The 15,843-nt window shown below is 42.8% G+C and overlaps 1 protein-coding gene across 2 annotated transcripts in view; it reads right to left on the bottom strand.

Annotated features, from left to right (window-relative positions):
* Positions 1 to 286: 286 nt before the first annotated feature.
* Positions 287 to 15,843, bottom strand: part of LOC113576421 (inactive dipeptidyl peptidase 10) — a 34,801-nt gene continuing 19,244 nt past the window's right edge. For both annotated transcript variants that reach the window (XM_027008483.2, XM_035521499.1), the window contains exons 6-25: positions 13,654 to 13,706; positions 12,906 to 12,987; positions 12,474 to 12,594; positions 12,056 to 12,210; positions 11,780 to 11,877; positions 11,302 to 11,425; positions 9,923 to 9,964; positions 9,604 to 9,708; positions 8,676 to 8,767; positions 7,619 to 7,666; positions 6,791 to 6,909; positions 6,623 to 6,670; positions 5,855 to 5,953; positions 5,328 to 5,394; positions 4,821 to 5,015; positions 1,770 to 1,824; positions 1,532 to 1,631; positions 1,369 to 1,427; positions 1,185 to 1,257; positions 287 to 1,015 (exon numbers count right to left, since the gene is read on the bottom strand). In XM_027008483.2, the coding sequence (XP_026864284.2) occupies positions 798 to 1,015; positions 1,185 to 1,257; positions 1,369 to 1,427; positions 1,532 to 1,631; positions 1,770 to 1,824; positions 4,821 to 5,015; positions 5,328 to 5,394; positions 5,855 to 5,953; positions 6,623 to 6,670; positions 6,791 to 6,909; positions 7,619 to 7,666; positions 8,676 to 8,767; positions 9,604 to 9,708; positions 9,923 to 9,964; positions 11,302 to 11,425; positions 11,780 to 11,877; positions 12,056 to 12,210; positions 12,474 to 12,594; positions 12,906 to 12,987; positions 13,654 to 13,706 (1,953 nt within the window). In that variant the 3' untranslated portion in view covers positions 287 to 797. The remainder of the gene's footprint in view (positions 1,016 to 1,184; positions 1,258 to 1,368; positions 1,428 to 1,531; positions 1,632 to 1,769; positions 1,825 to 4,820; positions 5,016 to 5,327; positions 5,395 to 5,854; positions 5,954 to 6,622; positions 6,671 to 6,790; positions 6,910 to 7,618; positions 7,667 to 8,675; positions 8,768 to 9,603; positions 9,709 to 9,922; positions 9,965 to 11,301; positions 11,426 to 11,779; positions 11,878 to 12,055; positions 12,211 to 12,473; positions 12,595 to 12,905; positions 12,988 to 13,653; positions 13,707 to 15,843) is intronic.

Raw genomic sequence — 15,843 nt, 5'->3', positions numbered from 1 at the left:
TATATTATGTGTCTATGACAACATACTGAGGCTTTTGTAAAGCACTGCATTACATGCAGATCAATGCGCATGTTGTGATATTGCCTCTTGGTCTTTTACACAGGGATAATTGCAAGCATTCCAATACTTAGAAACTCATGTCCATCATACAGTATACAAACTGACATTTATGGGACTTCTAGTGGATTCTCTCAATGTACAACGTGAAGGTACTGATTGCAATTGGCACGCCATGAAAAATTCATATTTCACCATGCAGCCATCTCATCATGCATAGCAAGAACTAGGTTCAAAGAACATATTGTAGCTTTCTGTTCCATTAAACGTACCATAGAAAACACTGTGGGTAACATGAGAGGTTACGTCAATGATTCTCTGCTATTGTGATCCATGTAGTTTGCACTCCGTCTATGGCAGTGACGTTACTTTGCCACAGAGTGTCACTGTGTGAACTTAGCTCATGTTCAGTGCTACGCTGCCTCTTTACTGACAACTTTGATTGGATCAGACTTTTGGACTTTATGTGCACTTAGAATATGTGCAATATGAAATATGAAGCAGAATTGGTGCGTTTATCTCAGCCACCCAGGACACATGGGAGATAAACACTGGAAATACATAAGGATTTGTAGCTGAAAGCATCAGTTGTTGGAAGTGGCAGGCAGGGCTGGTTTGTCTGATCCCCACACAGTCCCCCTTTCTGTTGGCTAAATAGAGCAGCCTAAGCTGCTAACGAGAAGGGAGACACTAGTCCACTGGATCTCTTTGGAGAACTGCGGGAGTGACCATGCATGATTTCAGTCCTCTTCCTCCTCTTCCTCTTCCTCTTCAGCAAGGAGTGGGTCGTGTTGGAGGCAGTTGTGAAAGTAATGCAGGAGGGAGCGTTGTAGGTGCTGGATGCTGCGCTCTTCTCGGAAAGTGTGGCCCTCGTCCGGGTACAGCTGCAGGGTGTAGTTAGCCTTCACCTTCACCAGGCGGCTCAGCAGTTCTGCACTGTGCTGGAAATGCACACGGGCTGCCCGCACGCACACACACACACACATACGTACACGCACATGTACATGCACACACACGTACACACATGGATACACACACGTATGCACGCACAGACACACACCGGGCTGTCGAACATTTACATAAATGCTATTGATTTAGGCTTTTGCGTTTCTGATTACACGGCATACCGTCCGCAGTGCCGTGCAAAAGGAGAAAGTTTTGATCCTTCAACTTGTGGACATCTTCCAGCAAAGAGGCCGACTGCGAAAAAAAAAAGAAAGAAAAAAAAGAGAAATTCCTGAATGAGCTCATTCGTGTCCTGGAAGATTATGAGTGCCAAGAATGAGGAAGTGACGTGAGTGCATGACTGACCATGTAGGCATGCTCTTCCTTTCCAGGGAGGCCCAGGTATCTTTCTGAGAAGGCTGCACCTAAGAAGGGGGTTGATTACACACAGGCATTGCTAACCAACCAAACAACCAAAGAAACTCAATGCACATTTGACCCTGTTGTGAAGGTGTGACTGGAAACGCACTATAAAGCCTGAAGTCTGTGATCGGGGCCATGACGGCTGAGCATCTGAACATCTGCTCAGTTGCCCTAAGGATCTTCAAGGTTAAATAGCCCCCAAATCCCTTTTAAGATAAACAAACATCAAAGCACTTTACAGAATAAATGGGCTGTAAACAAACTTAGAAAGTCATTTTTCCAGTGCATTATGTGAACAGTCTAAGCCTATTTTACAACACTAACTAATGAATTTTAAAAAGCACCTTTCCATAAAGAGCGATTCTTCGTCCATCAATGTAAGGCAACTGGCTCAGCCACCTGTAAAAAAAGATTCAAACAGATTAAGTGATTAACAATTAAATTAATAAAAACGTCCTATATGCAACGTGACTTGAAATACTAAGTGCAAATAATATCATTTTAGATATGTGTGCTAGCATAATGGATTTAAAATGAAACATTATCTTTAAATTAGAGTTGCCGTGGATCTGTGACTGGTGGATCATGCAGGAATGGTAGTGTTTTTCTTGGTGTGCTGTATGATGGTACAGTGATGTTTGTGCATATGACAGCTAATGAAAGTTCTGGGAGGTTCTGGATGGTTCTAGATGTAGCGTTTGTATCTGAGTCACTCAACATGAAGACCACAGGATGGCACGCTGTCAGAACAAATGAAACAGATACATTATCATTGTCTCAGTATACAAGTATATATATATATATTTTATACATATTAAATTTCAAGTGATGTTATGTGTCCTGCAAAGCTTTGTTCTAGGATCACTGTATAAATGTTGCTTATTTGTTTACAGTAATCTGTAAACATGGTATTAGATCCACTGTTCCTCCGGCAACACACATCTGCATGTATCAGTCAAACCAAAATGCTAGACACTATCTTAATATGAGGAGTGTGTAGAGGACATCAAAAGCTGCATATTGAGTAACTTCCTGCTACTTAGTTCAGACAAAACAAAAAGTGCTTTTACTTGATTCAAAAGGGTCCTAGAAGCAAGCTCTCTAATTATATCTGAAATCTCTGTGGCTTTTTACCTGCATTAGGAATGACCGTGAAAAACCCTGCCTTCAGTATTGACTCTGATCTCTTATTCGATGCACATATAGGTAAGATTACTGAAACAGCCTTCATCTATCTGTCAAACTTTGCTAAGCTACAGCTCTCATACTATTTCGTGTTTTTACCGCTCACAGTTTGGATCAGTGCAATGTCGTGCTGTCTGGATGTTGACATAGGTGACTAAGCAGGCGTGAGTCGTTCCAGAACACAACCAGAGTCGTTGCAGGAACCAGAGCTTTTAAGCATATTAGCTATATTTCATTCATACCACCTTGGTTGCCAGTTAAATTTCTACTTTACCTTAATAAATCTGTTGCTGAACATCTGCATCTTGACATTTCAAAGACCCCAATCTTGGCTGCTCTCACCTGCTTTCAGTACTACGCAGCCACATTAGCTTGCTGAGAAGTTATTCTCTAATTTAACTTAGATCGAAATATCGTAAGTTGGACTGTTGGTTTTCTAACAGATTCCATGTGTAACGGACACGCCTTCTGTACAGTCATCTTCTTCCGCTGGCTCCCTGCTGGGCCGTTATTGTCTCCACCCCTGTACATTATGCACACCAATAACTACTGTAGCAATCAGAAAGACCTGCATCTGGTCATGCTTGCAGACAGTTTTCGTATCGCAGGGTTGCAGCTGGAGAGGCATGGTGTTGTGCAGGGCTGCTTCTGTCATGTGCATGGTCACTTTTAGCACTTAGAATCATGAACATTACATCAGGGGCCTGAGCTTTTGCCTATAAAGCCCCCCGAGCTATGGAACCTTCCTGTCCACGTCTGGGGCTTCAAGTCTCGGCTGAAAACCTGGTTACTTAGTCGGACCTATGGCTGAATGCTTCTCCTCTTCAGATAATTCATAGTTTCAGGAATCTGCTACTGTGCTGTCGTTCGTGGGCAATCACGGCAGGTTAGCTGGCAAGATGTCTGGAGGTGTGCCGATGTCTCAGCGTCCTCCATGCCTGCAATACCTTCTGCTAGATCTGCGGGAGATCTGAGTTTCCGTTATGATCAGCAGACACATCGTTGTGTCAAGCACCGTTTGTTACAAACATACAATATGTTGTCTCTCCTTGTTGAGAGGAGAATTTCTACCTGGTAGAGCAGAGCACGATGGTAGTGACACGGTCACGTGTTCGATACCCAGTGAGCACCCATGCATGTACATGTCATACTTATATTGAACATTCACCTATTATGTTCTCATGGTAAGTAAGAATGCTAAGTCTTTGGAAAGGGATAAGGAGCACTTTCAGTAATGAGGAAGGTTCCGTGGAATGCAGGTTACAACTTGCGGAAAAGTACATCAAAAAGAAACTGATAATGTTCTAGAACAAAGTCTTCTGTGGCACTGAGACAGCACTGCTGATAAAGGAACCCAGTTATGATACAAACCCTGGCATCTCATCTGTGAGGCATGCTTGGGTACTAACGGCTGCCCAACAGAATCGTCTCATTTCTCTTAATGTAGCCAATGATGGCAGCTACAGGATGAAGTCGACCAAAGCACCTCAGCTCTCTACCGAGGCTAAATAACGTTTGCATTATTTTCGGGGCAAAAAAAACCCCCCAAAACTTTGCGTTTTCTTCTGAGCCCCAGCAAGCGCGTACGTGTCTCAATCCCGAAGACGAGGCCAAAGACGAGACCAAACGCAAAAAGCCCCTGACGATGGGCTCCAGCGCAAGACAGGACGAGCATCACCAAGGATGATGAGCACCATCTGGTGATTTCTATTTAAAGTCACAGACTTTAAACAATCATGGAAACGGGATATAACGTGGCAAATTTATGGAAAATTATGTTCATCTGTACAATTACTTTTGGACCCCCGCAATAAGGAATCTATGTATGAAAAGGTTGTGATTCCTGTCCAAATATAAATGTGGACACCTTCAAATTAAAGCATTTTAACACAGATAGATAGATAGATAGATAGATAGATAGATAGATAGATAGATAGATAGATAGATAGATAGATAGATAGATAGATAGATAGATAGATAGATAGATAGATAGATAGATAGATAGATAGATAGATAGATAGAGTGAAACAAATACTTCCTCTTTGGATAAATATTATCGAATTAATTTACTTTTTATGTTTCCTCAACTACATTAGCCTTTTTGCTTCTAATCCCAAATAATTTGTCAAATAAATCTAATCTATGCTAAAATCTAATCTAGCTGTACCATGTCAGTTTGGCATTAGAACAGTAATTGGAACAAGACTCACTCTACTACCCCCAGGTGCTCTTTGATTCGGAGTGATCCTAGTCTGCGGGCGTCTGGTGTGTTTGTGCGCTGGCCTGGACCCACTTTGCTTTTTCTGTCCACCCAGACCACAGCCACGCCGTACAGACTGGACAGGACCTGTGGCCAGCTAAGGGTGAACTCCTCTGTGACTGACTGCATTCCCGGACTCTCGTCACTGTGACGGGCGTTGATACAGCGAGTGAGAGGGATCAAAATGAATGTACGTAAAAAAAAATAATAATTAAAAATAGGAAGAGAGCGGTTAGCACCATATGTAAAGTATAATATAATAGCTAAGCTGGTGGAATGATGAACATATTTCGAATGAGGTCACAATCTCCTGATTACACCAAATGTTTATTACTCATCTAAGTCAATGCTGAAGCAATTACAGTACATTAATTAACCATGCAATATAATGAAGCACACTGAGAGGGTGGCTGTAATAAAGATGATTGATGGTTGATAAGACACAGTGCAGGCTTACACCATGATAAGGAGCGGGTGCAAGTTTTCCTCATACCCCGGGGGCAGGGAAAGCTTCAAATGCAGATCTGGAATTATGCACAGAGGCAGTTAAAACAGGACAGACCCTGCTCCCCCGTTGAATACTGCAGAGGTTATGTTGGAAACTCATAAATATTCAAACACCCATCAAATTGTTTCCTCTGAGTGGGTTTGGTTTCTCTCTCTCTCTCTCTCTCTCTCTCTCTCTCTCTTTTTCAGTCATAAATTAGTGTACAGAAATGTAGACACATATATGTACATTCTAGTAAATATGAGCACACACACACACACACACACACACACACACACACACACACACACACACACACACACTCACTCACTCACTCCTGAGGAACATGTACACCTGTAATGGTTTGCAAATAAGCAAATCTGGCTGCTGTATAGATTCAGTTAGAATAGAACAAAAACAGAAACAATTAGATTGATTCTAATATACCCAAAATGGTAAAGATAAACTGACAAAAATCAGTTGGAGTATCACTTTACCGTAGCTGTCAGAGGAGATTGTCCTGTAGAGTGTCTCTGGAAGATGCTTAACACTAAGAGATGTTGCTAGGAGGCTGTTTTCCTCCACCACTGTGTATCCTGACAGTGTGACACATCAGTTCCATTTACAGCAATTAAATTTAACTGATGCATTTCTTAAACAAACGCATATTTCAGTGAGCAGGGTGAAGCATTAAACTTAATAAGCGTCAGATATAAAACATAAGCTGTCCTCCAAAACAATTTTGATAGGGGCATGCAAGAGGGAAACGAGATGAACCGCAGTGCCTCGTAAACTGACGGTCTCGTGTTCTTCGAGGATGACAACGAGCACACTTGTTCTCTTTGAGAACCGCAGACATTCAAGGCTATCAGCCTTGCTGTAGACTCCAGTTCCTGACCATGTTATTGTGCCTTTTCCTCCGTAGGAGCTGGATAAAACGGAGCCCCATCACGGGAAGCAGCGAGTCCAGTGACTCCCACAACAGTTCAATGACGGCTAATCACTCAGTATCAAATGAGCCGTGCTGTTAACTATTAACTAATCTCTTCTGCTGGAATCTAACATTAGTTTATGGATACATTAGTCCTAATTATTATTATTTTTTTGCTAATCCCACCTTAGTTTATGAAGTCTTGTTCTGCAAATGTAAACACTGGAGGCATCATTTAAAAGTGCCTGCACTGTTGTTTCCTTGAATGTTAGAGATGAACCATAAGTGGAGGAGACTGACCATGATGGCAGGAGGCAAACAAGAGCTCACTCACGTGAGGGGTCACCCGTACTGTGGATGGTCACCTTGGGAACCCCTGGGCCTGCAAACACAAACATTAAAGAGAATAGGGAAAAAGATATGACAATGTCCACAAGGGTATTTGTGTGTGTGTGTGTACTGGGGTTTTCATGTACACATAAGCAGCTGTGTCATTTCCCACCTAAACAGTATAGTGCGAAGTGTGTCTGGTTGGGACTGAACTCGGCTCTGAAGAAACTACAGTTCTCAAAAAGGTCGCAGGTCAGACAGTGACGACGGAACACTCCTCCAAGTTCAACGCTGAAAGACAAACGCACACATACAACAATAAAGCTAAAACTTTACCACCAGTAAAACCAGCAAGGCATTTTATCAGCGGCTGTAGTCTGAAATACGGACAAACTGGTGGCACTGTGATCTCACCCTCTGGATGGGAACATGGCAATAAAAAAAATTAAAAATCAATGTGCACTCATGGACTGGGCTGAGTGACTAAGAGGCTTAACATATTAATCACGGGGTAGAGAACATTGCCTCGATTCAAGTGAGTCACACTCACACTGATTCTCTGCAAGCACTCTCAACCCTCCCCTTACTGTTAAATGAATTAGATGGCAGCCTGCATGAAGCCCTCCAGAGTTCATCTGCTGCTAAAAAAAAGTCCCCAGAAACATGACAATTCAGGCATCGTCCTGCTTATTGCTGGCAGATAGTAACCTATCGTAACTGAAGGTACTGAAGCCACACGGATTCCATGGAGTCCGAGGCGTGTATAGCTCATGCGCCGGTAAAAATTACCCACCATAAAGGAGGATGGTGACGTTCAAAATAAGTGTCCCATTAATGAGAACATAAAATACCTCTCCCAAAGTGCACCGCCTGTGGAATGTAAATGTAAATAATGCTGTGTGATGGGCTGGCCATGGGGGGTCTAGGCAAAAGCCTCTCAGAGTGATGAAGTATTCAATTACAGCTGGGGGGAAATTTCAGAAGGGAGACAGATGCTCACCTGTATAAGTGCCTGCTGTGTCGCGATTCCTCCGTGCTCAAGAAATAACTGCAGAGAGAGGAAACAGAGAGCATGGAGCTTTTCAAAATAAGGCTTTCACACTGATAAAAGGCAAAAAAAAAAAAAAAATACTAAGAGTGTTCCTAAGTAACTGCACCATTTAAACTGCCTGGTTACATATCCCCAGACTCTGCAGTGAGTGCATGGGATATGTAACAGCCTCTGGGTAACTGAGTGTAGCAGTTGAATTATAGAGGGACTGCAACCGTTTTTTTTGTTCACACACCCCACTTTAAATTCATATTCTTTCAAACCTGACATTTCTTGTCAAGTCAAATATTCCATTTTCAGTCCAACATGTACGCACACATAGGCAAAATAAAAGAAAACCAAAAAATATAGTTAATTACTAGTTAATTATTGATTAGCTGCATTACATATAGTGCAGGCTGCAAAGAGTCCATGAATATCCCATTAATTCACTAAATAGCAGTTTAACCATGCACTGTGATAAGTGAAATGCATTTATCTAAAACAACTCCAAAGTGAGTCAGAAGGGATTTTTCTTTTACGAACGCTATTGCTTGATTTGAAACGTGCCACAGAAACATCCGGCTTCAGGATTCCGATCGTAGTTCTCTAAAAACCAGTTTGCACAGATTAATCTTATGACGTGACTCTGAAGCATCAGAGATTGTATCTCTAATTCTATTAATGTTGACACCACAGGAATGCAGCCAGTCTCCAGGACTAAGCTGGATCTGTTCCCAGAAAAAACAAACCGTGCAACCACAAGCATTTTAATATACTGACATGCACACTTTGAAGTGGTTAGTCGAAATGTTATATTTATTTTATGTGATCATTATCACAGTGCAACAGAGGAGTACACATGAAAAATTAATCACAGTCTATGCACATCTAAATTAAGGAGCCGGATATTAATTAAATGTCATCTGTGGTTCCTCAGTATGCCGGGAGAGGATTAGAAGCTCGGATGGAGGCATAGATGGAGGCACGGATGTTACAGGTCTGCGGTGAGGTGCTCCACCCGTACATTTTGCTGTTCTCCTCATCAAGGGCGCAAAGTTGAGCCACATCCCAGTTGCCTGAAGTAAGGAAACGAGGAGATGCAGAGAGAATAGCAGGCTGCAGAGAGAGAGAGAGAGAGAGAGAGGGAGAGAGGGAGAGGGAGTGGGTGAGAGAGAGAGAGGGAGAGAGAGAGGGGCAGAGAGACAGAGAGAGAGAGAGAGGGAGAGGGTGTGAGAGGGAGTGGGAGAGAGAGAGAGGGAGAGAGGGAGAGAGAGAGGGAGAGAGAGGGAGAGAGAGGGAGGGAGAGAGGGAGAGAGAGAGGGAGAGAGAGGGAGAGAGAGGGAGAGGGTGAGAGAGAGAGAGAGAGAGAGGGAGAGAGGGAGAGAGAGAGAGGGAGAGAGAGAGAGAGAAGGAGAGAGAGAGAGAGGGAGGGGCAGTTGATGGATTTGCAAATTGGGTGAGACGGAAGAAGAAAAGCGAAGAAGAAAAGAGGGAGAGAAAGAAGAGAATGGGTCTAAACATGCACATTAAGCTTGTGAGGCATGAAGGGGAGCGTAGCAGCAGAGAAATACAACACACAGTAACAGTGCACGTAGAGCAGAGCGGAAGCTTGACTACATACACAACAAACCACGTGTCATTCTGTGCGCAGCGGATCCCTCACGTGTTGACGAGAAAGTCAATATTGTAAAACAAATGTTTCATTTTGCCAATAGTTCCCACACTGCTGGATCTTAGCCTAATCAGTTTAGATCACAATGGTCTGCTGTGTTTAGTAAACGTGTCGTGGTTCGGTTCCTTATATTAGCTTCATGTGAGCTTTGGAGCTGTGTAAGACATTCCCTTGTTCCATTTAGGGCTTTTGAAAAGGGAGAATTTATTCATCGACAGCCAGAGTAACTGTAAGTAATTGCTTTGCACTGATCAGCATGAAGTCAGTGTCTCCAACAAACCTGAGCAGGAAGACTGGCAATATGGCGGAACTCCCCACTGGCCCCTTGCTTAGCAGGCAGCGTAAGGTAGAACTGGGAGCCATCTGCCGAGAACAATGGCGCCTCCTGTTGGGCGAGTCACGGTTAATGCACGCTCACACAGCCAGTCGGCGGCAGCGCACGCAGCACTGATACAATCTGTTACCGTGACTGATGGACTCCACTTTCATAAATGAAGGTGTGGAGGCTGCAACATGATTGCACTGCACATCATACCTCCGGGAGAGGGGGAGAGCGAACGAGGGAGCGAGAGACTGGAAGTGAGAGGGACCGACTGTACCTGGTTCTGGTCCTGCAAAAGGTCCTTGGCCATTTTGTGTTTCTGAGGGCATGAGAAAGAAAACGGAGCAGATTAAAGGTGCCATACGTTACGGATTAAGAACGTGCGCGTCGGCATAGGGGCAGGTTGTGTCACAGAGAGCGCGCTTCTCTAGATAGCATTGCAACATCTTGCTCAGCTTCAGACGCCACATGTCTCGAGGACCCTTTTTATTTCTATCTGAACTTTGATGTAACTGAAACAATTTTCAGATTTTATTGCATTAGTCACAGAACAGGAATTACTTGTCACAGTGCTGCTGCTGGACTATTTTCCTCTTACATAGAGCATTGAGAGAGACCCAGTGAGCCTTAAAGGAGCAAAAAGTACATTTTTCGAAGATTCTTCTTCATTTTATTGAAACTATTATGAAAGCAATATTTCAAAGCCATTATATCGATACCTAGTGGCCTGGATGTCTCAGAGATTCTATACTATATGTATTTTAAACATGGCCGCCTCCATGTAGGAGAGCCGCTCTATGGAGCATAGACTGGTTCATTTGAGGTTTCATTCTTCATCTCATATGAGCTGCACTTTATAGAACAATGTACAAAATAAGAATTTAATTACTTTCATAAATACTGTTTGCTACTTTTTCTTGGAAAAATGACTATTACTCCTTAAAAAACTAAAGTCGAAGCTTCCAAAACTATGTACAGTAGGGAGTCTGGCAAGTCCTGCACTGCTCAGCTGTGTGATCACCCTACTGTACTTTATTCCATTAAATACTGTACTCATTAATCAGCTAAGATAAGGTGTAAACATGTTTTGGTGTCAGGGTATTTTCATGAATTAGCACATTAGTAAATTACACTCATAAAGTAGTAGTCCCACAGAATACTTATGCCCATGAACACACACACAGACACACACACACCCCCACACACACGCGCACACACACACACACACACACACACACACACACACACACACACACACACACACACACAGACAGACACACACCTGGACACACACACACACACAAATTATATATATATATATATATATATATATATATATATATATATATATATATATATATATATATATATATTTATTTATTTATTTTGCATACATGCTGATAGAGTGACCTTTTCATTTTAAAATGGATTGCACAAAGAAATTGGGGGCTTAAGGCTGAATGTTTTGCACTGAATCATTCGCAGAGCAAGAAAATGATCCAGTGTGAAATTTGGCTAAGCGGGCGCCAGAGCAGCCGAGAATCCCCTGCACCGCTGCAAAGGCTGCTGAAGGCAGAGCAAGGCTTGAATGAATGGCCACGTCACGCATAAAGACACCCACTGGGGTGGCCGTGGACCTGACCGTTGACCTCTCACCTCTGCACAAGCTCCTGTCGTAGCCTCGCACACACACAGTACAGACTGGTTTTGGACACGGTTAAGCCAGACCACGGCCAGACGAGTGCTAGTGATCCAGTTTACCATGGAGATGTAGCTCTCTCTTCATCATGTGAGAGGGAGAGAGTAAGAAAGACATGAAAAGGAGCAGATATAATAATATTAAAAGAAATAACTGAGAAACAGGAATGGGAGTCGTAAAAGACTGCACTGTAAAAGGACTCCTAATGATGTAGAATGAAACAGAAAGATAGCAGAACAGATGAAAGCAAAAAAGATAATGAAAGTTCTTTCCAGCCCAATGCTTTGATTATAAGTATTTTTCCCAGAGCAACAAATCACTTTTAAGGAACATTTCGTCATATCTCAGTAGGCAAGGTTCTTTCACACCTCAGGTTTCAGAGTTCTGTACGCGTGACGTACTGCGTGCATGGCCACAGGCTGATTGCGGCTCTACCTTATGGTCTGGGAGTCCGGAGGAATCATTTCCAGGGTGTGTGCGGGACCATAGAGGTTCACCACAAACAGGCCCACCACAGGGATGCTGGATCCAGCCTGTCCAAAGGGACATGTACAAGGTTTTTTTTCCCATCTCAACAAAACAGGCACAAACTAGTTTATCTGTCTCTTTGACGTTTCTGTTTCACTTGATTAATATTTTAATCTTTGAATTACCTATGCATATTGTTTGGACTTCATGTATTGGAATGCAGTAATATGTTCCTTTTCTTACCTTAGGGTAGGGGTAGAGCATATTTGAGGGATACGTCCCACCCAGGAAATGGGGTATCTCCATTAAGGGTGTTGCAGAGTTGTTGATTTTAAGGTATGCCAGACGCGCACCATCTTTGGACCACCAGTGGGCTGGATACTTTAGTAGGATCTCCTCTATGAAAGCAGGAGAGTTCAAAAGTGAACAAATCAAATTCCAATTCACCTCCAATTTCAGACTCATAAGTTTAAAGGATTCACTCCACTTGATTGAAAGAAAGAAATCTGTTCTCTGCATTGCAAGGCCACTATCAGTGTTGGCTGGTAAACTTACCATTTCATTTAGACCGTCACACTCTGACCACTCAACCCAGTCTCACAAATGCATGACTTACAATGAGCAAACAAACAAATCCCACCCAGACCTTAACCCCTCTAACCTTCATAGGTCCAGTCACTCAGTCCATTGACCTCTTGTCCAACTTTTCCTGAGGTCGTGAGACGCATCGCTGGGCTGGATACGTCCGCCTTGTAGTAGATGTCATTTTCAAACACGTAGATCTGGCAGAGCAGAGACAGTGAGAGCAAACAGTCGTAATGTTTACAGCTGATTGACACCATTGTACTGCTGCACACTGAATGCTAAACAAAAATAAATAGATAGATAGATGGATAAATGGACAACAATAGAACAGTTTGTTGAGTTCAAAAGACAGCAGTAAAAAAAATTGCTGTGCTCCTATAACTGAGACACAGTAATTGGAATTGAAAAATAGAATAAAAGCTTTTGAATGAGATACTTTCTCCACAAACACAAAATACTTGTGTGTGGTGTAAAGACGCACTGTGGGTGAGGTATTGAGAGTTCTCACCAGCTGGTTCTCCTGAGGACCCCATGCTGCATACTGTAGAACCGACACTTCTACACCAGCTGGGATGAGGTCCAACACCTCCCTACAAACACACACACACAAACATGCACACAAACACATGCACACAAACACACACACGTGCACACACACACACACACACACACACACACACACACACACACACACACACACACACACACACACACACAAAGTTCATTTGATAGTTACTGCACTGTGTTTGAAACCAGATCAAATCAAGCAGAAGGAACTTCACCATCTGACAGAATGTTTGAGAGGCATCATGAAAACAGCAAGATGCAAATGCAGAGATCATACCAAACAAAACAAAGACAGAACCACACAGTAATACCAACCAAACAAGCCAAGAGGTCACATCATGCAATGGAAACTCACTTTAGGATTTTAGTGAGTCTAGTGATTTGTCAACAGTCAAACAACAGGCAAAAAAGCTTCAAGGCATTCCCTGATGTTTCCCTGATGTGATATCTGCCAGGCCGCAAACCCTTCTGCAGAATGGAATGTATCCTCCATGAAAATCTAATAATAACAGCATATTTTGAGCTTACAAAGAGATTGCAGCTCTCCCACTGGAAAGCTGCCATCTGGGTCAGTATTTGCAGTCTTAGAGGGATGCCTGATGGCTGAGTATGGGTACTGTCTGACTCATGGGCCTAGCTGGTAATGAGCATGCCCAGTGCAGCCCATGCAGTGCACTTCCACTACCTACCCACTGGCCACGGTGTAGAGAACATAGGAGGCAGTGAAGGACAGTGAGAATACCTGAAAAGTGGCAAAGCACACTGTGGAACCCTGGAGTTTGTACACATATACACACACACTCATACATACACACATATACACACACACACACACACACACTCATATACATATACACACACTCACGCATAGGAGGCAGTGAAGGACAGTGAGAATACCTGAAAAGTGGCAAAGCACACTGTGGAACCCTGGAGTTTGTATGCAGTCGCCCACACACACACACACACACACGCGCACACACACACACACACACACACGCACACACACACACACACATACACACACGCACACACACACACACACACACACACACACACACATACACACACACACACTCACACACGCACACACACACACACACACACAAACACACGCACACACACCCACACACACGCACACACACACGCACGCATACATAAACAGACCACACATATAAATACATTCAGGCGCACACACCTCCAGTTCATTCTCTACATCTATTACAATACATTACCAGTTTTCTTCTAAAGCAGATTTCAAAAGTTACAGAGAGCAATTTCATTATTAAAAACTCCATTATGTTTGGAAGTGATCCAAGACCCAGAATCCCTGTGGTTTTATGGGGCAATTAGAACAGTGAAGGCCTGTCAGCCACCAAAGAGAACTCTATCAAGAACCACAATATTTCAGAATAACAGGGTGAGAGCAAGAATAACAGTTATTTTACAACTGCTACAACACATTTTTTGAAATGATATCCCATTTTTCCAGAACCTTAAATTCAAACCCAATTCACTAAATTGCAAGCAAACTGTTGATTCAAATCTAGACTATAGCGAAAATCAACTTACTAAAGACGCTATTGTACAAGGGACAAAAAAAATCATGCTTGTGAAATTCATGTGAGAAGTGAGTAACGTGGACCAGTGCATTGAAAAATCTTTCAGACAGAAAGAAAAATGTTCATTTATTGTGTATTGCATCTCTAGGCACTGGTAGGCCAAAGGACTTTATCTACATAACATGCAATATTTTCTCTAGCCAGTAAGGTGGCCATTTCCCCCAAAGGTGTAATAAAGAATGCATTTATTTGAGAATTATGGATTGTCTTTGAACTATTCATGGACCCAAAACTGCAATAAAAAATGCCGAAGTATGCTGTTGAACTATTAGAACTATGGACTGTCCACCTCCACAGAGAACTGTCTTAAACACCACAGCCTTTGAAATTAATAGGGTGAGAAGATAATGCAATTTTTGAATAACTACTAAAACACATTTTCTGAAGTGATCTAATTTTAATCAAAACCTTAAATACAGATCCAGAAACTGAAAAAAAGCACTCTAAAAATTGCTGGGCTACCGCAAGCCACCAGGAAGAGCTTTAGCACCACTTGTCACTAAAGATATTCCCTCGGTTGGCAAGTTGAAGATAGTGGTAGTGGTGGAGAACACTGCCTAACACACTGATCCAGAATCTCCTCCAGAAGTTCATCTTGGCTAAGACTTGTTGACTGTGAAGGCCATAGCCTATGATCTACATCATTTCACAGTGTTTAGTGATCACCCATTCCTTGTGGATGGGGCACGGTCAGTCCGTAAGAGACCACACCCACCAGGATAGAAAAGTCTCATTATCGGATAAAGGTGATGTATTGATCTGCAGTGACCCTTCTCTCTAAGGGCACAAAATTTCAACAACAACCAGATTTCAACCACGATTTCCAACTATTTATTCAGGTTTTTCCAAGTACACCTGATTTAGAAGTAACTTTTAGTCACTGTTCCTGCTGAAATTCTCGTCAGCTGAGCAGTCTTTTCCCACCTTGCACCCTGGGATGCTGGGATAGGCTTGGCTCCCTGCAACCCTGAATTGGATTAAGCGGTGTAGTAGATGGATGCATAAATGAGTCTTTCTGACTGAAGCTTCTGCCCGAATTATCAACCCTCTTTCAAAGTCACTTAAATCTTTAATCCAAAACGGAGGCCAACCGAGTCTGCTCAGCATGTTTCACGTACATCACCATAGTGATGGTATCTTCCAGAAGCGGGGGTGCCGGACGATACCATCTGGACCTGTCATGTTTCCCCAGTCATTTATTCAGGTGCTTCCTTCAATTTTGTCACCCGTCTGTATTTAGTAACCACGCGTTACTATCGT

The sequence above is a fragment of the Electrophorus electricus genome, chromosome 22, assembly GCF_013358815.1.
Source record: "Electrophorus electricus isolate fEleEle1 chromosome 22, fEleEle1.pri, whole genome shotgun sequence".
Taxonomy (NCBI): Eukaryota; Metazoa; Chordata; class Actinopteri; order Gymnotiformes; family Gymnotidae; genus Electrophorus; species Electrophorus electricus.
This window is presented reverse-complemented; position numbering and strand designations above follow the sequence as displayed.